The sequence below is a fragment of the Rattus norvegicus genome, chromosome 12, assembly GCF_036323735.1.
Source record: "Rattus norvegicus strain BN/NHsdMcwi chromosome 12, GRCr8, whole genome shotgun sequence".
Taxonomy (NCBI): Eukaryota; Metazoa; Chordata; class Mammalia; order Rodentia; family Muridae; genus Rattus; species Rattus norvegicus.
This window is the reverse complement of record NC_086030.1, coordinates 34834700-34860332: the sequence shown is the minus strand read 5'-3', so window position 1 is coordinate 34860332 and position 25633 is coordinate 34834700. Positions and strand designations below refer to the sequence as shown.

The 25633-nt window shown below is 48.8% G+C and overlaps 1 protein-coding gene across 2 annotated transcripts in view; it reads left to right on the top strand.

Annotated features, from left to right (window-relative positions):
• The window catches only part of Tmem132c (transmembrane protein 132C), a 321460-nt gene that overhangs the window by 213489 nt on the left and 82338 nt on the right, over positions 1-25633 (top strand). For both annotated transcript variants that reach the window (XM_002727968.7, XM_039090106.2), the window contains exon 3: positions 4711-4857. In XM_002727968.7, coding sequence (XP_002728014.2) covers positions 4711-4857 — 147 coding nt within the window. The remainder of the gene's footprint in view (positions 1-4710; positions 4858-25633) is intronic.

The window sequence follows — 25633 nt, the reverse complement described above, 5'->3', positions numbered from 1 at the left end:
TGGCTGTTGCCGTACATCTCCTGGGAGCCAGGCTGGATGAGCAGCAGCAGTGCTGTCTTGCTTCTCTCCTCACGTGCTGGCACCTGTGCTGGTTCTCTGGGGGAGGCCGTGCCATAGTGACCACGTGTGAGTATATGACATCTTTCGAATGTCTTCTCTTCAGCTACAGAGGGAAGGAAAACAAAGCTGATGTCCCATGTTGGGGGTGGGGGGTAATAGCAAAAGCTGTGATGGTTCGTGTTGTCAACTTGGCAGGATTGCTCACTTAGGAGGCAGACCTCTGGGCATGCCCGTAAGGTTACTGCTAGACTAGGTTAACTGATGGAGGGCGGCCTGCTCTGAAGGTGAGCGACACTAGCCCGTGTTCTGCATACCAAGGAGAGAGCGGCTGAGCATCTGTGTTTTGCACTCTCTGCTTCCTGACTGGGCACGCAGTGTGACCAGCTGCCTCAGGCTCCAGCCACAATGGACTGTACCCTCAAACTGTAAGCCAAGTACACCCTTCCCTTAAATGGGTGTCGTTGGATAGTCAGCCCCAGCAATGAGAAACTAGCTAATCTCGAAAGTCATCTGGCCTTTCTTCCTGGTGAGTGACAGCCATGTTTACCCATACACACATGTAGATTCTCTTGCTGTGACCTTTGCTCTGACCCTCTGCTTTATGAGGATGCTAGATATTCAGATCCGGCCCACCTTTATGACTGCATTTTAACTTGGTTATGTCCACAATGACCCTTTACCCCTTTTGCATGTGTGTGTGCATAGTGATTACGTGTTTATGCATGTTTTTGTATGTGCCTGGACATATGTGTGTGGGTATCTGTGCATGTGTGTGCACATGCATGCGAAAGCCAGAGGCTGGTATCAACTCGCTCCATCTCTCATCTTATTCACTGAGATAAGGGTCTTTCAATCAAACCCAGAGCTCACCAATAATGGCTAGTCTTGCTAGCCCTCTTGCTCTGAAGATCTACATACCACACCCCGGTCTCAGCCTTCCCAGACTGGAGTTGTGAGAGGTGCCCACACCCACCTAGTATTTACATGGGTTTCTTTGGATCCATGCTCCAGTCCTCATGCTTGCGTGGCAAGAGTTTTTACAGCTTAATCATCATATCAGCCCACCACCACCACCACAAGACCCTTTATGAATGAGACCACACCCTGAGGGTCCAGGGCTAGGACTCCAACATATGCTAAACGAGGTGGGCAGTGCACTCCATGACTATATGCTTGTACCTTCTGACATACTCTCTAGGTTTAAAATCTGGCTACCCGGGGTCCAAGACTGAGTGGTACCCGAAAACGCCCTCAAGCCTCACAAGAGGTTCATGCATCCCAGCAGAACCCAGCAGCTTCAGGAGAAAGCGTTTCACAGGGAGGTTACAAATGACCAGAGGGAGATACCTCCGGGTTGGAAATTAGCCTCCCGGTGTTCAAAATGTGTACCGAGCATTGATTTTTCTCTAAGAGCATTTAATCACCTCTTACTACATATTGGGAAAAGATAGCTATTGTTTTTAACCAGCTAGAACTGAGCGAGATCGCTGGCTGGGAACATGCAGGATGGATGTTTGCGCTCTGCATGGGCACCTATGGTGAGGCTGCATGTGTCACCAAGGTGAGGCCCACAGCTGGATCATATCCTGAGACACCCCAGCACCCAGCCTGTGCTGAGAAGCACTGAATTCAGCACAGGCTTCATAAATAACAAATGATATCTTGGAACGTCAGTGGCCAGCAAAAGAAGTCCCATAAATCAAGGCATATGGGACCAGGACACACCCTATGCCTGGGGCAAAGAAGCACAGGCAGGTGATTGGAGCTGGGCTCTCCATTCCCAGTCTGCTATGGCTTTAGTCCACACACCCATGGAGGAAAAGCCAGCCTCTATCTGGTCACTTCACCTTCACTTTTTACCTAGATGCTGGGTGTCCCCAAAGATGAGTCACTCATTTTTTTCATCTCCAGTGCTGGCTCTACTTGCAAATTTTCAGTTCTCAAATTCAGGCTGCCGTCTCCCCTGCTCAGTCCATGGAATAGATCAAAATACCCATTGTTCCCACCAAAGAAAGAGATCTATGTTCACAAGAAACCCTTACAGCTCTTGGCCTTCCCCGCCTCAAGCTCGCCAGCTCTCTCGGGTATGGAACTACCCATCACCTAGACCACCAGGGTTTTTCAAGTTCGCATGAACTATAGTGGGGAGAAATGATTGTGGCTTCGTTAAAATCTGGACTCTCAAGTGAAGTTCAGATGCAACCAAAACCGTTTTCCAGATGACTCACGTGGCATGAAGCCTTTCTTCGTAGCAACAGAGACAGGTGCCAAGACCCCGGACACTCAAGAGTGGCCGTACCTCTGCTAGGAAGGAGGGGGCTGCCCCATGCTAGTGTGCCTTTAAATATTGTCCATCAAGTGCATCCTCCTCTCTTTCAACTTGTCCTTTGCACAATGACTTAATACAAAACTAAAAGTACACTTATGTGTGTGTGTAAGCATGTGTGTGTATGTGTGAGCATGTGTGTGTGTATGTGTGAGCATGTGTGTGTGCATGCAAGGGCATGCGTTGTGTGCATGTGAGTGTGTGTGTGTGTGTGTGTGTGTGTGTGTGTACCTCTTGGATTCCCTGGAGCTAGAGTTACAAGCAGTTAGGAGCTACCATATGGGTACTGGGAATTGAACCTGGGTTCTCTACAAGAGCAGTCCACGCTCTTAACCACCGAGCCACCTCTCCAGTGCTGCATTTTATTGTTTTTTCTCTCGGTTTCATCCTCATTCCCAAACTCTTCTCTTAGTGGTCACATCTCGGGACAAACTCATTGAGATCACAGACGTCATTAGGAATCTCACTGTCTGCCGTTAGACTCGCTGTAGGCTGAAATCCTGCCTCCTTGGGGGAGAAATCTAAGAAACTTACCTGGCTTGGAAAGCTAGAAAGATAGGAGCGTCATAGCTGGTTCCCAGGTTTATAAAGCGCAAACGCATCTGTCGAAGAGGGGGCTCTTGAATGGAGCTGCCTGCAAGGTGTGCTGGGAGCTCTCCAGGCATGCAGCCCTCATGAATCATCACCCACAGTGTGGGGGGAGGGGTGACCACAGTTGCCTTTGAGTCACAGATGGTCCTGTCAATCACCCCAGTGCACTCACGAGCACAGAGTCTTTTCTTTGTCACGGTTACCCCATCTGGGGTGAACAGACTTCTCTTCGAGTTTCTGTGAGAAGTCACAGAGCATTGCTGCTGGGAGCCTCTTAGGCCATCTGTGTACTGGGTGTCTGTCTCTCTGTTGAAGTCTGGACCTTGCTCCCTGTATCCCACCTCCTCTATGGCTGGCTGGAGCACCTCCCCTGTGGTTTCCCAAGCATGGGCGTAGAGGGTCAATGTTTGGAAGACTAATGTGATGGGGGACTTTAAATCTGTAAGTGGCTGGGCACAGAGCTCAGGTTGGAAGTCACTTCTGCTTAGACTATCTCAGTCGCATCCACGAGGCTGTCACGGACTCCGATTCCATTCTGATGCTTGACTCTTGTCCTAGTTTCTCTTCTGTATCTGTGACAAAGCACCCCGATCGAAAGCAACTTTTCGAGAAAAAAAAAAAATAAAAGGTGAATGTGACTTACAATCCCAAGTCACAGTCATGTGATTTATAATCCCAAATCATAATCTACCCTTGAAGGAACTCAAGGCAGGAACTTGATAGCAGCCCAGCTGTACCCTTCTACACATGACCAAGGTGCTCACTTCACAGACAAAGAATCATGACGGGGGCGGTGCTGGCTGTGGGCTGGCAGGCTCATGCTCAGCCACCTTTTCTTAGGTAACTCAGGACCCCCTGTGTAGGGAATGGTGCTTTCCACAGTGGGCTGGGCTCTCCCATGACAACTAATAAGCACAGTCCCACAGGTCAATCTGATCCTTCCAGTTCTCAACTGAGGCTCCTGGATGACTCCAGGTTGCTCAGTTGACAGCTAAAGATAACCCGGACAATGCTTTTTGCTAAGGCTTCCTTCTGTGCACCCAGTGTTTTATGTGCACTGGTCATATGGCCTGTTATCGACCATTGTACATAAAATCATCCAGTCGCTTCTAGTCTGAAAATGCCTGCTCTTTTACAAGTTTCTTGACCTACTGGGTTCTCCACCACCGCACTGTTAAATTTCCACGTCGCTTTCTAAGTTATTCCTTCCTATGTCTTCGTTTGCTTGGCTTTTACTTCTTACCCAAGTATTTCTTTAAACTCCATGCTTAGGGGCTAGAGAGACGGCTCAGGGGTTAAGAGCGCTAGCTGCTCTTGTAGAGGACCCTGAGTTGGTTCAGCTTCCAGCATCCACATAGTGGTTCACAGCACTTGTAACTCCAGCTCCAGGGGATCTGATGCCCCCTTCTGGCCTCCATGAGCACTGCACCCATGTGTATTACCACATACAAACTTCTTACCAGTAAACGATTTCTTTACCTTCTTGGTAGATCTACATGCCTGGAATCACATAAAAAAAAAAAAAAAAAAAAACTCGTGTGCAATTTAGAGAATGCCCTAGGATGTTCCAGCAAGTTCCATGATCCCTTGGCCTTGGGGAGTGGATCCCTTCCACCTCCATGTGTGGTCCTAGCAGGGACATAGCCCCATGCACTTTGATAGCAGCGTCTGCGTGGGACCTCTGAACTCTCAAATCTAATGTTGTGACCCTTTGTCTCTCCTTCCATCTACAGAGCCAAGGTAAAGAAGGGGGTGAACATTCTGACTGCACAGACCAGTGAGCCTCGGCAGTGGGATGTGAGGCAAGAGGTGGGCAACGGAGGGAAACACACCACCACCTCCGTGTCCTGCCAGCGCCTGGGCCCTGGGGCACGAAATAGGTGAGTTACCCCTCCAGGACACTCTGGTTTTGCATGGAGCTTTGTCTGGCTTCATGGCTGCTCCACAGACCATTGCTGGTCCAGATGTTAAACCCCAGGCCTAATGCCCACGGGAGTACCGGGTGGCCAATGATGCATGTCAGCACGTGTAGGCTCCACCCATGTGATCTTTGAGCATTGGAACAGAAATGACATCACCCCTACGTTGTCACCTGAACTCATTTCTGTGGGCTTGTCCCTCCTTGGCTTATCAGAGGATGCTGTGGCGAAATGCTCCCTCTACACACAGATTTGATTAGTCATCGGTGAGAATGAATGCAGGGAAGGTGGTGATAAACTGTGAGGGGAAGAGGAGTTTAACCAGAGACTCTCCATAGACACTGTGGATCACCCCTAAAATAGAGTTGTTTTATGGCTATGAAAAACACCACACTGACTGCTTTGGAAAACAAAATTCAAGTCACTTGAAGGCGTCCCGCTACTCGCTGCTAAGATATAGGCTTATCTCCTTCCAGGGTCTCATATATAAAATCTCCAAGCGCAGAAAATCCATAGTAAGTTTAATTATCTCAGAGGTTTGGGATCATAATATCCACCGTGAGTTTTAAGAGGGCTTTTGTTTTCTTTTCCATAGGAAACATTTCATTTTGACTTTAAGTACTTCCTTAAAACAATGATAACAGCTATGTAATATTTCACCACACGCCTTTGACCTAACGCGAGTAAACTGACTGTGGTTTCTGAGAATCAAGTTTCCTTCCAGCTTTGATTCTCCTAGATAACGCTGACCAGTGAGTTTCCTCCCCCCCCCCCAAAATCTCTCTCTACTACCCATGGGAAACAGAAAATTGAAATGACTTTTCTAGCTTGGGTTTCTGTTGCCACGATAAGCAACACGACCAAAGCAAACCTAGAAAGGAGAAGGTTTTCGGCTTACAGGCTACAGTCCATTAGTGAGAGAAGTCAGGGAAAGAACTCAAACATGGCCGGAACCTGAAGGCAGGAGCTGATGCAAAGGCCGTGGAGGGATGCTGCTTACTGGCTTGCTCCCCAAGCTTGCTCAACCTGCTTCTTAAAGTATCCAGGGCCACTTTGACCAGATGTAGTACCACCTATAATGAACTGGAATCTCCCAAATTAGTCATCAGTCAAGAAAATGTCCCCACAGGTAGCCAGTCTAAAACAAGCAATCTCTCAACTGAAGTTTCCTCTTTCCAAGTGATTCTGGATTATGTCAAGTTGACGATAATTGCCCAACATAATGAACCCTCTGCCTCATTGTGATGGTTTCTATATGCTCAGCCCAGGGAGTGGAACTATTAGAGGGTATGGCCCTGTTGGAGTAGGTGTGTCACTATGGGTGAGACCCTCATCCTAGCTGCCTGAAAGCCAGTCTTCTAGTAGCCTTCAGATGAAGATGTAGAACTCTCAGCTCCTCCTGCACCATGCCTGCCTGGATGCTGCCATGTTCCCACCTTGATGATAATGGACTGAACCTCTGAGCCTGTAAGCCAGCCCCAATTAAATGTTGTCCTTACAAGAGTTGCCTTGGTCATGGTGTCTGTTCACAGCAGTAAAACCCTAAGACACTCATCATGCATATTGTGTTTGATCCTGTCTTAGTGACTGCTGGTGAAAGAGTTAAATCATTATGAAATCATCATTCATATCTAGAAGAATGGCTTCCTGCTAATCTGTAGGGTAAGAAGAAATGGGAAGGACAGAAGGGAAGGATATTGCGGTGAGAGGGGGCATGCTCAGAGTGCATTGTATGCTTGATGCAAATGGTTTTGAGTGTTTAAGGAAGATGGTGCTCACATCAGTAGCCTGATAGCATTCAGATGGGTTCAAATATGTCCTTAAGAGACTTTCAGACCGACTTGCATGCATCCTAACTCAAAGCAGTGCTGACTTGTCTGCTATCGCTTAAGAAAAGAATTGCTTCGCCAACCTGAGTGACATAGAATTCTCTTATTAAAAATTGAAACCCTTTCTAAATTTGGCACCCCAGCTGTTTCTCTGGCACATTCAGTTTTTGCTTAGGTCAGGAAAAACACAGCCACAAAAGTTGACAGGTTCCCAAGAGCTGTCCACAGGTAGATGGATCTGACTGTCAGCAAGGCTGGCTTTTCCAGGGTCGAAGTTTCAATTTTTGAATGGCGGGTGTCAATCATACATACGAATGGAGTGCTTTGTGATATTTCCTTGTATGCACAGAGTGTGCAGTCTGATTTGTTTGGTTTTTCCGCCAGAATTGTGTTCCCTTGTCTGGGCTCTCTAGACCTGTTCTCTCAGTGTGGTTTCCTGAAGAAACTTAGATTTAGAAAAGAAAGGTTCAGTTATGGGACATGTCTTAGTTGACCCTTAAAATGGTGCCACTTTTTGGTGTCCTAAATCACATGGGTTGATCAAAGAAAAAGGGTCTCTCAAGAGTGAGTTAACGTGTTGCTGGCAACAGGGAGATCCAGCCTCTGTGGACTGTATTGAACAGCCACCCAAAAACAAATTTAATAATTGTTACACAGAAGTTGCATTTTGGGTAAAACAGGTTCCTTGTACAAAAGCCCCTGTTCTAATCTATGTGTTTCCTGAAGGAAGGCACCACACCTTAGCAACTGCAGTCCTTGTGGTCTGTGTTTTGCAGTACCCAATAACATAAGACATTCCGGGTGTGCCAGGACTGTCTTATGACCAAAGTCATGCACAAGCTGCAAAGCCTCTTCAGAAAAATAACTGTAGGGTAACAGAAAACAATCCATTTTCTACAATGATTTCTTCGAGGTCAAAGAAAACAACTATTTCATTCTAATGTTTACCCTACATACATTGATTTCTACCAGATTCCCGATGCAGCCATTATACAGAAAACTTCTCCACTTTGTTTATGGCTACCCTACTCTTAATGCATGGAAGTCTCTATAGAATCCTCCTTTAACACCCAACCATGAAAGACAGCCGTCATGGTGAACAGCCTGGTTTCTGCCTCTGCCACAGCCATCTCCGTGGTGACTGGTGACCCCTGGAAGAATTGTTGAGTACATCTCAATGTCTCTGTCTTTGACCTGGGGATAGGAGTTAGGAGAATGGCCAGAAAGAAATGTATGTCTGGTCCCTTAGTTATAAGGGAGGTCAGAAGACAAATAAAGTCTTGCCCATTGGATTTATGTAAAATATAACGACCATAGACATTTAAGTAAATGAAGGCAGGCTTGTTAGCTAGCAGATAGTGAACTTATATAGGTAAATAGTTCTTTGGGTCAGACACAGACTGAGAACCCATGAAAGGGAGATGGGACATTTATAGAAAACTCTGAAGAGACATGCAGTCAGCATGTGTATTCCGGGGCTTCTGAGAACCCTGTCTGGAGGCCGCTATGTACCTGGTTTTCCTAGTTTGTTTCTTCAGAGGGATTTTGTTTTAAATTATTTTTAATTATGTGAAAAGGGTGCTTCACATCTGTATCTGGTACCCACAGAGGCCAGAAAAGGGTGTCCGATCCCCTGGGACTGTAGTTACAGGTGGGTGTGAGTCATCAAGTGGGGGCCAAGTCCTCTGTAAGAGCAGTCAGTGCCTGTGACGACTGAACTATCTCTTCAGACCTTCCCTGAGTGGCTTAGACAGAATGCTGGGCTTCATTTTCAGGACAGCTTCCTTTTAGTTTTATTCTTGACAGGTGTACTGCCACCAGCCTGACTCTGGGTGATCACAAGCAGGTGTATGTGGTGGAGGGGACCTGGCTGTGCCTGCTTGCTCTCAGTTTCCCTGAGTGAGGTCTTAGAAAGTTATTCGCCTCCTTCCGTACCCTTGCTGTGGAAGAGCCAATATCACCAGTGTGCCCAAACACCCATCCCAGTCAGTGACAGCCGGGACCTCACAATAGCTGTCACTCAGCCACAGGGACAGTGTTTCTACATCAGGGCCTAGCACAGACCATGAGACAGCCACCTGCTGTGGGGGAGCCTAGTCATCTGTGCTACAGTGGCATGCGTCACCTTTCACACCCATCCCTTGCTTGGACACTCACGAGGCCCTGTGAGGCTCTCCACTCTGTGCTGGGTAGGTACCCCTGAGTCACACCTGATCTCAAGGACCCAGGGTGTGTGGAGCTCTTGAGCCAGCTCCTGGCGGATCACACAAAGCATTGGATTTGTCATCACTGTACAACAAATCAACACAGGACATAGACCTTAAGGCAGTATGCAGTATGCTTTTTGAAATATGTATTGGTATGTGTGTGTGCGTGCATGCATGCATGTGTGTGTGTGTGTTTGTGTGTGTGTGTGTGTGTGTGTGTGTGTGTGTGTGTCTAAGTCAGAAGATGACCTTGACTCTTGTTCCTCACGTACCATCCACCTTGTTTATGACCGTGTTTCTCAGTGGCCAAGTAGCTGATTGGACAGTGAGCTCCAGGTCCTTCTGTCTTCTTGTCCCCAATGCTGGGATGTCAAGCACATGCCTACCCCATTTCCCCCATGGCTCCTGGGGATCAAACCTACTTTATCAACTGAGTCACCTCCTAGCCCCAGCAGAATATCCTTATAGCCTCTGAGTATCTGCATACCCTACAAGAAGCTTCTGCTTCAAGTCTCAAGGCAGGCATCCATCCAAATGCAGTTCAGGGTCTAAAGGATCGTGTGGAGGGGCTTGCAGGGAAGGACCCTTGTCTCTGCTCATTGAGCTTGTCCTGGTTTGACTTTTTGTGAACTTGGCACAAGCCAGGGGCAGGGTCATCTGAGAAGAGAGAACGTCAGTTAAGAAAACGCCTCATCAGAGTGGCTCGTGGACCAGCCTTTTAGGACAAGGGGAGATGTGGCCTCTGTCACCCATTCTGCCTCTACGTTGTCTTGGGTCTTCTTTTCCTATTGCTGGAAAATGTCACCTGCAATGCAGTGCCTTAAAATGACTTAAGGACATCGTCTGAGAGTTCTCGAGTTCAGAATACAAGTGACTTCCCTGGGAGTTGATGCGGGCAAGTAGTTCAAGAGCTCCTGGGAGAGCCCCTCTCCTTGTCTTTGGGAACCTGTAATCCTGTCCTCAGGAATCGTGGCTGACCCTCACACCCACAGAGCCAGCCTCAGCCAGCCATCTCTCTTCTGAGCTGCCATATATAGTTTCTGTTTTATAAGCAGGTCTCCAAGTCAACTACCTTCTACCTTGACCTCCAAACTCTTCGTGATGTCATCCGAACCCCCCACTAAGCAATCCAGGGTAAACCCTCCTAACAACCCCCAAACCCAGCTCAAAGCCCTTAGCTCCACTTTACCTACAGAGCTGCTTGCCCTGCTTAGCATTCACAGAGACTTGCATGGAACTTCCTCCTGTGACTGGCTCACAATCCCTGAGTCATGCTAGAGTCATGAGATCCTGGGGCAGGGGTCTATGCTCAGGTCAACTGCATCAGCATCCATAGCCTTAGCAGAGAAGCTCCCCAGACCTCTGAGGAAGACTGACAGTTATAGCTCTCCCATGCCTGAAGCTTCCCCGGGCATGGGCACGGGAGCTGGCCTCCCTGCCAACCGGGAAGAAGCAGACAGCCCTTATCAGGATATGTGTACCAAGCATTCTTGCTTCAAGGACAACCTCAGTCAATTATCTAAGGATTCTATTGGCACAGACCCCCGCCCCCATCTTCGTGATTTGTGGCTGCCTGCAGGAGCCTCTCTGTGGGATGCTGGCTGGTGGCAGTTGGAGACACGGAGAGTGCTTTGCGTCTTGCCTTTGGCTCTTGCAGTGTCCCTCGTGAGTGTCAGCAATTAGGCGAGCTGCCCGTTGGAGCAGTGGAAGCTGCAGCTGTATTTCTAGAACTCACTTACATCCCAGAGTTCTGGCTTATAAGAGAGGATTTGCTGGGGCTACTGGGGCTAAGGAGAGGGCCCATCAGCAGAGGGCTTGCTGTGTGGACATGGAGGGCTCGAGTTCAGTCCCCTCAAACCCATGTAAAGAGTCAAAGATGGTGGCCTGCTCTTATAATTCCAGGCTTCCTGAGGCTTCCTGGCCGGTCAGCCTACCTAGACTTGTTTGGGGAGCCCATGCCAGTGAGAGACTCATGCTTGAAAAGCAAGATGGACCCAGTGATATGGCATTATGGGTAAAGACACTTTGTGCCAAGCCTGACGACCTAGGTTTAAGACCCAGAATTCAATGATAGAAGAAAAGAAGGGATCCCCTACTAACTGTACACACACACACACACACACACACACACACACACACACACACACACACAGAGAGAGAGAGACAGAGAGACAGAGAGAGAGACAGAGAGAGACAGAGAGAGAGACAGAGAGACAGAGAGAGACAGAGACAAAGTCAGAAACAGAAAGACAGACTGACAGAGACAGAGAGAAACAGAAACAGAGAGACAGTCAAAAACACAGAGTCAAAAACAGAGACAGACTGACTGACTGACTGACTGACTGACTGACTGACTGGAGGTTGACTCTGGGAACCTGTCCCAAATATGAACCCATCGCTGACACGTGACAGGCCACACACCTCTGGTCAGCTTACGATGAGGCTTGGTGGTGTTCAAGTGAAGAAGGGATATCTGTGGCGACTTACTGAGGGCTGCTCCTTCCATGTTCTCTGCATGTCCAGTCCTCTCCCGTCTACAAGAGGGCTCTACCATGACAGTTCATGCTGAGTCAAAGTTGGATTTAGTGCATCCACTCTCATCAGGTTGTGGTCCCCCCCAGGATCTCCTTTAGACTTAACTACTTCCATGAATATCTGGTTTCCGAATACAGTCACGGCAGGGTAGGGGCTTCAGTATGGGAATGGGGTTGGGGGGAGGTGTCACAATCTAGTTTCCAGCAATCTAGTTGTCTTCACTGTCGTGATAGAATCGCAGCTCCCATCCGGACAGACCACACCAGGCCAATGCAGTTCCTCATGAGAGAGGTTTATTGCAGGGGAAGGGGACCAAAGGGGGTGACGGAGACAAAGAGGGAAAGAGAGAGAAGAAGCAGTGAAGGTCAAGAAGGGTCTGCCTTTTATTTAGGCTGTGGTAAAGGTGGGAGGTAAACCAAATGGACACTGGCAATGTATGGTGATTGCCATAGCAACAGATGCGCGGGTCCCTGTCGCCTATGGATGACGTCACCATCATCCCTGGGTTCAGGGGCCAACGATAAAGCCAGTTCCTGATACCAACATTCACATTCTATAGTTCTTTCATTAGGGCTTGGCTCTAGACTGAAGGGTCCCTTTGGCCTACTCTTGCAGATCACTGGAAGAAGCCTGGGGCTTTTTCTTCCTCCATTGCCCTACCTGTGACACAGGTCAGGGGTGGAGTGCGGAAAGACCAGCTCTGTCACACTTGGACAGCACCAAACATTTCTGGACACTGGAGTATACTCCCCGCATGAGCAGGCTGGAAGCTGGGATTTTAGAACAGCCCTTGCTGGACCTCTTTGCTGTGTTGGGATCATTTTCTTCTCTCTTGCTTCCTATTTTCTCCCCAGGGCAGGGAAAGAAATTTCCTTGTTAATTCCAACACTTTCAAATGACTCCCCACCCCAGAGCTTGCTTCTGGGCAACCCAGCCAGAGACTCAGAATCAAAAGACCCCCCCCCCACTGCCTCCCCTAGGGAAAAGTGGCCTCTCAGACAAAATGTTGAGAAAGAAAGCTTGCTCACAAAACTTACAAAGATAGCATAGAGGACTCTCTCCCTAACTCAAAACCTTCCCCCAAGGAACTGTAGCATTCGGGAACTCAAAGCCAGAATTCCCCAGACCCAGGAAGATAGGTTGTACCAGGGCTACACACGCATCTGAGAGTATTCTATTTACTCTATGGATGGATCCCTGTCCCCCACGCCATTTTTCTTTTTCATCTTCAGCATCTCTGCTCTTAGGTAAGGTCCGCTAACAGCCTATAAGGAAATCTTTCCTACTTAGAGTGCGAGGCCAATACAGCAGTTAACACTTGGTCCAACTCTTTCCCCGTCAGAGCCATGTGGCTCTGTGAGCCAGGCTTGAGGGAGAGACCATTGTGGCTGTAGTGGAAAGACTAAGGGTATGGGTGTGGGCAGACAGCAGTGGACTTGAATCAGAACTCACTCTCCTGCCCCTTTCTGCATTCTTGCCTTTAGAAACATCCTGCATTTTACCTTTCATCTCCCTTCCCTGTTCTGAGCCTTTGTTCAGACCTCAGCGTCCAGGAGAGTCCTGCCTAAGCAGCTAGTGATCAATTAGGCAAGTGCTTTCTCTGACCTGGGAGAATGACCTCCAGGTAGCAGAAAGAAAGAGAGAAGCTGGCTCCCCTGGACTCCGGTGTAGAATTTTCCTCTGAAAAGTGCTTTTGCCCTGAGCACTCCCGGAACCATCTTTTACAAACCCACTCTTCAGGGGCCCAAGATTGTTCTTGACTGGGATGGGCACTCCCTAAAATGAACTGGGCTCAGTTGCTGGAAGGTATAACCCCTGAGGTCATGATCCAGCTGGCACCTGCTCTGGGTCACAGACGCCAGCTGCAGGAATCCTGACCCAGCCATGCACCTGTTCCCAGTCGAACACGCTGACATAATGCAGCTTGCATCTGCACTTGAAGTTTCCTTTTAGGCTTGGCTATTAAAGCACGGCTGTTAAAAGCTGTCTCCCAAGCAAGCATGGCACCTTAAAAACACTCACTTGAGCCATAGGATACTCTGTGTATTTCCCAGCATTCTGCAGCATGCAGGACAGGCCCCTGCGTATTCCCTGGGGTCCGGCATTTTAGAAAATGCACACATTGTCTCACTAAATCTTTCTGACAGCCGCCACCACCGAAGTCACGTGGCCAGGCAGGTAGATAAAGAATGAAGGTGCTTAGAAGGAACGGGCACCCAAATGGAATGTTTAAGTAAGTGACTGAGAGTGTTTTTCTTTCAAAATCTGGCGTTTACAAACGATCCGAGGAGGGAATGCCTCAGCTGTGCAACTAAAAGGAATCAGATACAAATATAATCAAACAATAAAAATCAGGGCCGGAGAGATGGCTTGGTGGTCTAAAGTGCTTGCTTCTCTTGTAGACGACCAGGGTTCAATTCCCAGTGCCCACGTGGCAGCTCACAATTGCCTGTAACTCAAGCACCAAGGGATCTGACTCACTCTTCTGGCCTCCGTGTTCTCCTGGATACACAGGAGACATATATCTGCACACAGCAACATATATACATGTATAATTAAAAAATAAATCTTAAAGGAAGTAAATCCCTTATTTAAAAATAATAAAATATAAAAACTGTGTTGTGGTCCAATTTGAGGGTGCTAGCAGCAGAAAGTCATATACTTGCCCTGAGAGACAGAGACAGAGAAGGACAGAGACACAGAGGCAGACAGGCAGAGAGAATAGGAATATGAATATTTAATATGAATATGAGGGAACTGGGGAAGGCAGAGTCTGGTACCCAACTGTGAATGGAATAAGGCTCAGAGAAGAGGCTGGGGCTTGTTCTAGAACAACCCAGAGAACCCAAGAGAATGCAAAAGGGACGTGCTTCCGTCTGCCGGGTTCTCCCTTCCTCAGGGACGGCAACCCCGAGGTACGTCCCCCTGGCAACTGTCATGCAAATTATCTAAACTGCAGAGCTAGGGGGTCAGCCCCAAGGGACGCCTGCATTTGAAGCTTCAGGACCATGGACAGTGTTCTAAGACCAGAGGCACTGTTGCCCTGATGGGAGGTGGGCAGAACTTACCTGCTGCTCCCATTCTAGAAGTGTTGCAGAGGGAAACAGGCTGCACATGCATAAATAGAGTGACACAGTGTATCCTTTTAGCTTTCAGGGCCTCCCAGGTGGGAATGCATGGCGCCTAGTGTAGTCAGAGCAAAGGGCTTTTCTAGAGCAGTTGAAAAAACCAGATTGCTACATCAAATCTATCATACTATGCACACTTGTGCATTCTCCCTCTCCCTCTCCCTCTCCCTCTCCCTCTCCCTCTCCCTCTCCCTCTCCCTCTCCCTCTCCCTCTCCCTCTCCCTCTCCCTCTCCCTCTCCCTCTCCCTCTCCCTCTCCCTCTCCCTCTCCTCCCTCTCCCTCTCCTCCCTCTCCCTTCCTTCTTTCCTTCATTTTCTGGGCCAGTATCTACTCAAATAGCCCAGACTGGCTTGGACTCACTGTGTGGGTCTCATGCTGGCCTTAAACTTTTCTCTTATTCTCCCGAGGGCTGCTATTACAGTTAAGTACCAACACACCCAACAGCTAGCTGTTTTAAAACCACAGTGCAGAGGGTTCAACAAAAGACTCATTGTACAGGAAGATGATCCTGCAGTTAATAGGGTTCTATGCAAAAGTGACCAGGCTCCCACCAGGATAGAGCCCATTTTCTTCAGGAAGTTGATTATCTATAACTTCTAGGTAGAGAGACTGCCAGAAGTCATCCTGGAGCAAGCCTACTTCCTCTTTCCAAGCAAGGAACTTGGAAAATAAGGCCAGCAGCGCCAAAGGCTGGACCACCATCCGTTTTTCCACCACAGGATCTTTTCTAAACAGAATGAATCATACAGGCGCCCCTTGGTTTCCAGAAGAAGCATAAATGCATCTGATCGCTGCTCCCTCTTCCCCAACCACCAGCAGTCTTACATATATCGCACTCAGGGTGGGTGCATATGCCTCTGTCCTACCTGCCCTTCCTCCTGTTGAGTGGCAGGTCAGCTGTCAAGTGATCTTCTGGATAGACCTTCTGAGGTCCCGTGTGCTTCCATAGAACACGGCTCAAAGCTGATGTCATTCTCTCTTCTTCCTGTAGCAGCAGCAGCTGCTGGCAGCTCTGTTCTCTTAGCCCAAGAGCATAAAGCTTCAGGGACTGTATGCTGCAGGGGGGGGGAACGATGTAAATCAGGCAGGTAATAAACGAGAAGGGCTTTTCAGAAAGCAAAAATCACTGAAAATGGTAAGTAAAATACCCATTAGCATTCATCTAAGTGGTCTCAATTGCCTGCCTTAGAGCTAGCTGTAGGAGGTCATTTGTTTTTTGAAGGATGCTGGAGTCTGAGCGGAGCTCGGGGCTGCTTACTGTACATAGCAGCTTAGGGAATGATATAGTAAGATAATCCCCTTTCTCCAGAGGGAAATTGCCCACCCCAAGTCCTCTCTCAGAGACAGCAAACAAACACACATTAGAAAAATCTCTGTCTCAGTGGCATGTGGTTACATCCCGGGCTCTCAAAGAAAGAAGTGTGCCCCACCCCCAAGCCCCGCCATTCCCAGGCGTATAGCAGGCTCATGTGGCCCTTCAAAACAAGTGCACGTGTGGATGTACAAGCTGTGTGATTTTTGCTATAATCTTCCCTCCCTCCGACTTGAAGCAGACGTTAGACCATCAGTTTCCTAGACTTCTGAGCATGTTGGGCGCAGAGCGGGAAGGCTTAGGGGCTGGAGGCCTTTTGATGCACCCTGTCATTTGTAGGGAGTAAATCTCTTAAGAGGATTTGCTGGGAGACACCTGAGGGTGGGACCTGGGGGAAGTGAAAGACAGGAAGGAGTCCTAGTTTCTGGAGGGCCAGTCTGTTAACAGGCTGTTCCACTGGTCTGCTCTCGGGGACCTAGCAACTGCTTCCGTCATGACTTAAGCCAAAGCCACATGCCACAGTACAGTTGTAACAGGTGTGTGCTGCCTATAAAGGGACCCAAGTAGCTTGTACTCTGTGTGTGTGTGTGTGTGTGTGTGTGTGTGTGTCTGTGTGTCTGTGTGTCTGCCTCTGTCTCTGTCTCTGTCTCTGCCTCTCTCTCTGTCTCTGTCTCTGTCTCTCTCTCTCTCTCTCTCTCTCTCTCTCTCTCTCTCTCTCTCTCTCTCTGTGAGAGTGTGTGTCTGCCTGTCTGCCTCTCTCTGTGTCTCTGTCTCTCTGCCTCTCTCTCTCTCTCTCTCTCTCTCTGTCTCTCTCTCTCTCTCTCTCTCTCTCTCTCTCTCTCTCTTCTAAGCATCCCCTCTATCTGTTCTCTGCTCCTTCTCTCTACCCTCATGACTCTACTCCTGTCTGTCTGTCTGTCTGTCTGTCTGTCTGTCTGCATGTCCACTCGTCTGCTTCCATTCCTTTCCCAGGCCCTTACTTCTCTCCCCTCCCCCAGTAAACCTCTTTCACACCAGGTCTCTTGCATGGCATCATTTTCTCAGGGCCCCACCTCGTCATGGGCCCACGAAAGGTACACCCCTCACTGCGTCGTCCTTCACACCACAGTCAGCATCTCAGACTGACGTCTGATCTCTGAAGGGAATCTCAGGGATCTCTCAAGGGTTGGTGCTGTGATCATCCTTTGGCGAAGCCTGGCTACAGCGAAGGAAATTCATTTCCTTTATTAAATCGGATGCTTCTACAGAGACACTAGAGGCAGAAGGCAATGCCCATGGACTGGGCCCCTGAGGAAACCACGACGTGGGAAGCCTGTCACGCATGTTCTCTGTCGCCTGTGCACAAGAAGAGATAGGGTAACCTGCTTCCAAATGGCAGGCCTGAGGGTGTGACTCCGTGGGTAAAGAGCTCACCTGGCATGCACTGCACATAAACGGGGCACAATGGTGCATGCCTAAGAGCTCAGCACTTGGAAGTGGAAGCTGGGAGATCAGAGATCCATCATCCCCAGTCATAGTGACTTCAAGGCCATGGACTGGCTGTGTCCTTGTGAAGTATCCACCGTCCCTGTTGCCAGCTCATACACCTTTCCTCTCATTCCTTATTGGGAGGCCTCGTTGGGTCCCCTCCCATTGGAACCAGGTGAGCTTTCCGATTGGCTAATATTCCTCAACAGAAGCGACACCGTATGACTTCTGTCGCTGGGCCAGAAAAGAATCTAAAGTCCACATTGAGGCAGTCTGATGACTCTGAGGCCGCCATGTGGGGAGGAAGTCCAGCCAGACTCTATGGACAGACTCCAGGGACAAACCCCGAGCTTCATAAAGGGAAAGGTGACACCCGTTAGTTCCCCCCTTGTTACCTCAGCCCCTCAGCTGAGCATGCAGGGGCTTGGGATGGTAGGAGGAGATTCCTCAACCCAAAACAACCCAGACACACCTTTCTGGAATGTCTGATTCACTGAAACCACGAGACAATGAAATGATTGCTTTAGTTTTATTTCACTAATGTGGGCAGGGAGGGGTAGCATAGCAACAGATACCCGAGACTCTGGGAACTCTGGATTAGATGCTTGCCAAAGTCATATGAATACTAACGGTTGGTGCATCCATTTTAACGCCTCGCCATCTTATCGTAAGTCCTTCTCCCACTCCCTCAGGAAGAGATGCTATAGGGCCTGCCTTCCTACACCAAGGGCCCAAGTGCTGAGCCTGAACCCCGTGTCTAAAATGAAATGATTATTCTCTCCATTCCTGACTTGGTGTGGCAAGTGGTTCCCTGCGCACACCAACAAGGTATTAAGTTGGTCCCTCTCGGCATCTGACCTGAGCTGACTTGTGCCAAGTATCAAGCCGTCAAACTCTTCTCTTGCCTATAATTAACTATAGAAAGGGGCTTGGGGAACATGTTTTCCAGGCCCCGATATATGGAGTATTTTAGAACTGGTTGATGTACCCACCCCCCTTATAGATTAGCTTACCTGGAACCCCAGGGGAAGTTCTCATCTTGAGGCTATGTGTTACTTCTGTGTTGATGTGACATAGTACCTGACAGAACCAAGTGAGAAGGGGAAAGAACTCCTTGGGTTTGTGGCTTCGGGTTTTGAGTCCATCGTGACAAAGAAGGTATGGTCGGATTCTTGATGCATTCTTATAACCAGGGCATTTTGGGTGAGAGCAGAGCCAGGGTTGGGCTCTTTCCTTCAAGGGCCCTATTCGTCCCTAGTAACCTACCTAAGTCCTGCCTCCTTAAAGTTCCAGAGTCTACCAACGTAGGCTCATCTGCCCCCATCAGACTTGCCTCTGCCTGCCCCCATCAGACTTGCCTCTGTCTGCCCCCATCAGACTTGCCTCCGTCTGCCCCCATCAGACTTGCCTCCATCTGCCCCCATCAGACTTGCCTCCATCTGCCCCATCAGACTTGCCTCTGTCTGCCCCATCAGACTTGCCTCTGTCTGCCCCCATCAGACTTGCCTCCATCTGCCCCATCAGACTTGCCTCTGCCTGCCCCCATCAGACTTGCCTCTGTCTGCCCCCATCAGACTTGCCTCCATCTGCCCCCATCAGACTTGCCTCCATCTGCCCCCATCAGACTTGCCTCCATCTGCCCCATCAGACTTGCCTCTGTCTGCCCCATCAGACTTGCCTCTGTCTGCCCCATCAGACTTGCCTCCATCTGCCCCCATCAGACTTGCCTCCATCTGCCCCATCAGACTTGCCTCCATCTGCCCCCATCAGACTTGCCTCTGTCTGCCCCCATCAGACTTGCCTCTGTCTGCCCCCATCAGACTTGCCTCTGTCTGCCCCATCAGACTTGCCTCCATCTGCCCCCATCAGACTTGCCTCCATCTGCCCCATCAGACTTGCCTCTGTCTGCCCCATCAGACTTGCCTCCATCTGCCCCATCAGACTTGCCTCCATCTGCCCCATCAGACTTGCCTCTGTCTGCCCCATCAGACTTGCCTCTGTCTGCCCCATCAGACTTGTCCAGCTAATGTTTTTGCACACAGAACTATCTCCTGGTCCCCGAGGTGGTCCTTAACTCTTGGTAGAGTTTCAGTAGCTTCTCAGCTCTAGATTTTGCTCTCTCCATCTCTGCTTCCCCAGGACACTGGGGAGCCCAGTTTTTTGTTTTCTTGGGTTTTTTGTTTTTTTGTTTTTTGTTTTTGTTTTTGTTTTGTTGGGGTTTTGTTTGTTTGTTTGTTTGTTTGTTTTCTTGGTTTTTTTGTTTGTTTGTTTGGTTAGTTGATTGATTGGTCAGTTGGTTTTAGTCATAGGGCTTCTAGGTGGGTTGATCTCAGGTCCTCATACTTGCACACGAAGCGCTTTATAGACTAAGCTGTCAACCCAGCCCCCAGCCTTTAGTTAGAAATTATAGAGCCACTGGACTCTGTAGGACGTTCAGACAAGTTATTAAGATATTATTTCAGGTGGCAAAAGCCACGGAGCTTTGTCAACCTTGAGTTTGCCGGTGACAGGAAGACACAGGTCTCTGCCATTCTTATCTCTCTGTAAGGCTGCCCTGCTGGGATTCGGAAGCCTGCAGGATGAATCTGCCCTGCCAAACCTGAGACCCTAAAGAGTCTTCATGTGTTGATTTTGAATACGTTAGGTCCTCCTAGGAAGGTGTCTTCTTTTAGCACTCGCTTTTTATGAAAATCTCAAAAGCGAGACTGGAATCTTTACGCCCATATTCATTTATCACACCATGACGGACTGTCTGGCAAACCCCAGGGATATAGAAGCTCACATGACCGGCATGCACACTTCGCCTCGTGACATTGATCGGTCTCCGGAAAGACAGAAGGTGATTGGATGAGCAAGCCCACTGGAGAAGTGGGGTGTGTCATTAAGTCCAATAAAGGAGGGCATTACTCAAATCCGGGTCAATTGCTTGCAACCAAGGCCTTGTTAAAAGTATTACGAATTAAAGAGAATCTGTTCTGCGCTACAAGTCCTGTATGGTTTGGCTCCTTCCTGCAATGCCCTTGGCAGCTAGACTTCCACTCTCCTGTACTCAGGAACCAGTAGGGGGCATCCTGTGCTCTAACATACAGGATCCACTACAGGGGTGTCTCTGTTGACATGATCCAATGTAACAACGGCAACCAAAGATCAGGGTTGGCCAGGCAAAGGCAGAGGCACAGGCAGCGAGGGGAGTGCTTCCTAACCTTTCAAATATCACCAGCAGAGTGGTGGCACCATCGTGCTTGTGTACAAAAATCTCACTGGCAAATGTCTAGATTGTGAAATGAAGAATAGAAGGGTGGCCACTTCAGTACGGCAAACAAGCCAGCATAAAGACTGGCTGCGTATATATGATCTTCTGATCTATATACGCCTCAGGGTCTAGTCACCATAGATCAGAGACCTCAGGCACTCACTCCCTAATCACCGTGCACCCCAGCCCTGTCACCCTCCTTCTAAGGCTTCTGAAGTGACACTCAGACTCCCTAAGGTGGTAAACCCTTCAACTCTTTGTTCAGAAGAAAAGCTAACAGCACATTCAAAAGAAACAATAAAAGCGGTGTGGGAAGACACACTTAGGCAGAGAGGTTATTTTAATAACTTTGAATCGGTCCGGCAGACCTCACACCCTTCCCAAAGACAGAGTGACAGGTCGTACCGCAAAGCTTGTCCCTGCCTTTCCCAGATAGCCGGATAACTCTCCCCTTTCCATTCCCAGGATCACATTAATTCTTCATAAGTGGTCCTTGCTATTCCACACTTGTTCTGTCTCGAGCATGGCATTTTCTCACCAGCAGTGTATAAATTAGGCCAGCTAAATGGCGGAGACAACTCATCCATCCTGTCCTTAATTTTCTACCCTGGGAGGATACTCTGGTGCTTAAGTAAGGAGAAAGGCAAGTCACCCTGGTCCTTGGTGGGCTGCTGGGGCCATGTATCCCTACTCTCCACACAAACGGGTAGCTATCAGAGACCAAGGTGCTCTCTATATAAACAGAGGTGGTTTCTTTTATTAATAAAAGGGCTGTGTCTGTGACAGACAGGGCAAGCCTCTCTCTCCCTCTTTGTAATGCCTACATTTTCATGGCAGCCCTACTCCAAAAAGATGCCCAGTGCTCAGATTCTTAATCTGTGCCTCCCTCACCCCCAAAGTGTAGCTACGCCCACTTCCACCCACCACGGCTTACCCCCACTGAGAACTGCAGCCACTGGGACTAACCGTGGCAAAGCAGAAAGCCTGCCTCCTCTGTCCCTTTGGACATTGAATCTGTACCCATCATTTCTCATGAGCTGAACGTGCCCATGGCCACACCTCACTGCAAGAAAGGCTGCTCCCAGCCTTTGTCAACTTTGATCTTTGATTGTTACTGCCCAAGCCATCAAGGGCACAGCATAAAGGAGGAGCAGCTAAGAGTGTCTTCCTCAAGCAGGGCTCTAGTAATAGTGAGTCTTAATGTCGAAGGTGGGTCCTGGGAGGCAGGACCATCTCCAGGAATTGAAGGAGAGATTGGAATCTAGGGAGTTCACTGCGGCCAGTAAAATGTCGGCGGGGGCTAGAGGAGACAGCTCATCAGTTAAAGTGCTTAGTGCACAAATGGGAGGAGCAGAGTTAGGATTCCCGAGAAACCCATGCACATGCTGGGTGGGTGGGCGGGTGTAGCAGGCTACCTCTAATTCCAACCTTAGAAGGTAGAAATGAGGGAGGAGGTCCCCGGAACAAGACTAGTCACATCAGTGAGCTCTGGGTTTGATTGAGAGACCTAGCCTCGGGGGGTTGGGGATTTAGCTCAGTGGTAGAGCGCTTGCCTACCAAGCGCAAGGCCCTGGGTTCGGTCCCCAGCTCCGAAAAATAGAAAAGAAAAAAAAAAAAAGAGAGAGAGAGACCTAGCCTCAGGGAGTAGATAAGTGATAGAGGGTGATCCTTGATCTCAACTCTAGACCTGATGCGTACACACAACCACACATATGCAGAAACTAACAAACCGTACACACATACATAAATGCACTCCATGTGCACACACAGGAGAAAAATGGAAATAGGAAAGGAGTTACACATCATAAAAACGAGGGCTCCTCTGCAAAGAGCAGATGTATTCTTCCAGAAGTTTCAGGCACTTGTCACAGCAGTACTAGTCAGCACTAGATGGGCTGTGTGACGGGGACAGTCATGACACCTGTGCTCCCAGTAATAATGACAGGAATGGTTGTGCAATCCCCAGACCTCCTCTCTTTGCAGAACAAAGCCACTGCTTTCCTGGCATGTCCTTTCTGGGCCAAGTAGGAAAGATCCCGGTTCTCTACGATCTTAAGAATGGCCACTTAACTCCCCAAGGTCCCTGTTCATATTGGTTACTTAATTCATTGCTATGACAAAAACACCCAGCAGATGTGACTTCGGGGAGGGTTGATTCCAGCTCCCAGTGGGTGTAGTCCATCATGGTGTAGGAAAGCCATGATGTCAAGGTAGTGAGGGAAGCTCTCCCTGTGATGGCAGGGGCAGGGCTAAGGTGGTCCCATGGCATCTGCAGCGAGGAAGCAGATAGGGATGCTGCTGGCACTCAGCTGTCTCCTCTTGGCTCATTCCTGGGATGCTGCCCCCTACAGGCCAGGAGAGCTAAATCCACAGACCACAGACATGCCTCTGGCTGCATGTAGATTCTGTCAAAGTGACAGCCAATGTTAACCATCACACATTCTGTCAAATGTGTCATTCTGTCAAATGGGCATGTTATTGCCATGGTGGGACTAAAGACTCCTTAAAAATCAGAGAGGTGGGCGCAAAGTCCCACCCCTAGCTGAAGAGCTATCGGCAAATGACAGTTGCTAGGAGAACAGAGGTCGGTTTTTCCGTCAAGGATACGGCCCCCTTGTAAGTTGACCATGCTCCAGTGGAGACCTCAGAGCCAAGAGTATACGGGTAGCATTTATTGTATTCGATGATTTTTTTTTAATGGCATAAAACGGGGGGAGTGGATATGGAAGGAATTGCGGAGAGGCATGAATGTGATCAAAATGCATTGTATAAAATTCTCAAGGAGCTAATAAAATGAGAAAAATAAGATAAAATATTTATAGACCGAACCAAAAAAAAAAAATAGAGGAACACCGAGTCCTGGATATTAGCAGGAAAGGCGCAGTGGCTGTTACATTTCCTAACACCATGCACTGAGCTGCTGGAAAACTAGACATTCATTTCCCAGTGCTGGAGGCCGGAAGGTCAAAGGCTGGCCATCACACCTGTCAACCCCCTTGTCTGACGAAACCAAGCAGATCGTAAGGTGTGTGCTGCACACCCATCATCTCAACATTGAGGATCTTGAGTTTTGCACCAGCCTGGGCTACGAACCCTGCCTCAAAACACCAATATTGGAAACAAGCGGTTCTTTTAGAGTTGTTTCACTGCCTGTCTAATGGGATCTACCCTGATGGACAGCTGGGAAGGGCTTAGTCTCCATGGGGACTCCAGTCTCGTCATCAGGGGCCTATGTCTCATCATTCCTGAGCTGTGGGGCCCTATGTCTTATAAGAAAATGGTGTCGGGCTGGAGGAGTGGCTGGGTGGTTAAGAACATTCACTGTTCAGGTTCGATTCCCAGCATCCACATAGAGACTCACATGCATGTGACTCACCTTATACATATACTCAGGGAAAACACTCATACACATAAAATAAATGTTTTGTTTTGTTTTTTTAAATCAAACACCTAAGCACAGTTGGGTGGTTGAGCTAGGACCCACAATGTGATGTCTGTGCCAGCATTTGTCACGCGGATTTGTCGTAACTTCAGTGTCTTTGCCTCTAAGAGAGAGGTGTTGTTTCGCACTCCCTGAGGTCGCTGTCAGGAACGGATGACTGGTGTGTTCAAATGCTTGGCCGGTGGTCAAAGTGCAAGTAGGAAAGCCAAGGTTTGGTCCCCCATCCTCCCACCTGGTGTCCCTGTCCTTATATAATCCTACCCTCTTCGCTGTGAGCTGAGCCGGTGGCTTGCTTTTAATCAATATTACTGCACCCGTCGCCTCTGTGATTAGGCAACAAAGACTGTGCTTATGTGTTGCTAGAAACCCATTGTCTTCCTGGCTTGCGTGTTGGCACAGTTAGCCTGGCAAGAAAGTAGAGGGTCTGTAGCCAACAGCGCAGGAGGAGCTGAAACAACCAGTCTAACAGCCATGAGGGATGGAACCCCTTCAACAACAGCGACACCCTGAAGATAGATCCCTTCCCACTTGACCTTCCTGGAAGGTCCCAATCCCTTTTGGGCACCAAGCTCTCAGCCTTGGAGAGACCTGGAAAAAGGAGCCAAGACTTTTGTATATAGCAGTACACACTCCCTGGGTATGCTTAGGCACACTAGGATTGCCAGCACAAACTCTTTGTGGTAGAAAACTCCAAATAAAAGCAGATAGATGTGAGGCATAAAAATCCCTCGACTCTTAGGGGCTGGAGCAATGGCTCAGCAGTTAAGAGCATTCGCTGCTCTTCCAGAGGATTTGGGTTCTATTCCCAGATTTCTCATGGTAGGTCATAACCATCCCTGACTCCAGTTCTGGGGGATTTGTCGCCCCCTTCTGACCCATACAGGCATTGCATGCACACGTCCAACATACATACACAGGCCAAAATGAAATGGAAAAAAAAACATTTCTCGTATCTTTATGGAATGTTATAGCTTATAAAGTGTTTCCAATAGCTGTCTCCTTGATGAGTCATCTCAGTAAACCCCCGGGACAGGGGCGGAGTGGTGTAGAAAGTGTTAGGGTTTTGAACTTCAGCCAGTGCCCAGACAGAAGACACTCAGACATCATGGTTCCATGTGGAAAGTTTAATGAGAGAAGAGTAGAAGAGAGGAAAGTGACCAGCCATGGGCACGTGGAGGGGGATGAGGACAAGAACAGAGAAAAACAAAGAGCAAGAGGGGGAAGAGAAGGTAAGAGGGAATAAGAGAGAGAGGGGTAAAAGAGGGAGGAGGGGGCAAGCAGCCCCTTTTATAGTCAGGTACAGCTGGTTGTTGCCAAGCAACTGTGGGGTGGAGCAGGTAGCTGTAGGGGTGGAACTTAGACAGAATTCCAACATTCCCCCGTTTTGTTTAATTAAAAAGAAAAATTAGATGCGATGGTGAAGCAGGAATAGGGTTGTCGTGATCTCTGACTACTTCCTGCTTGCTTTGGAGTGACGTTTCTTTAGGGAACCTAGAAAAGGACCCTGAAGGGGGCTTACTTACAACCAATCAGCAGGTTAGAGCCAGACAGTGTTGTCCTCCAT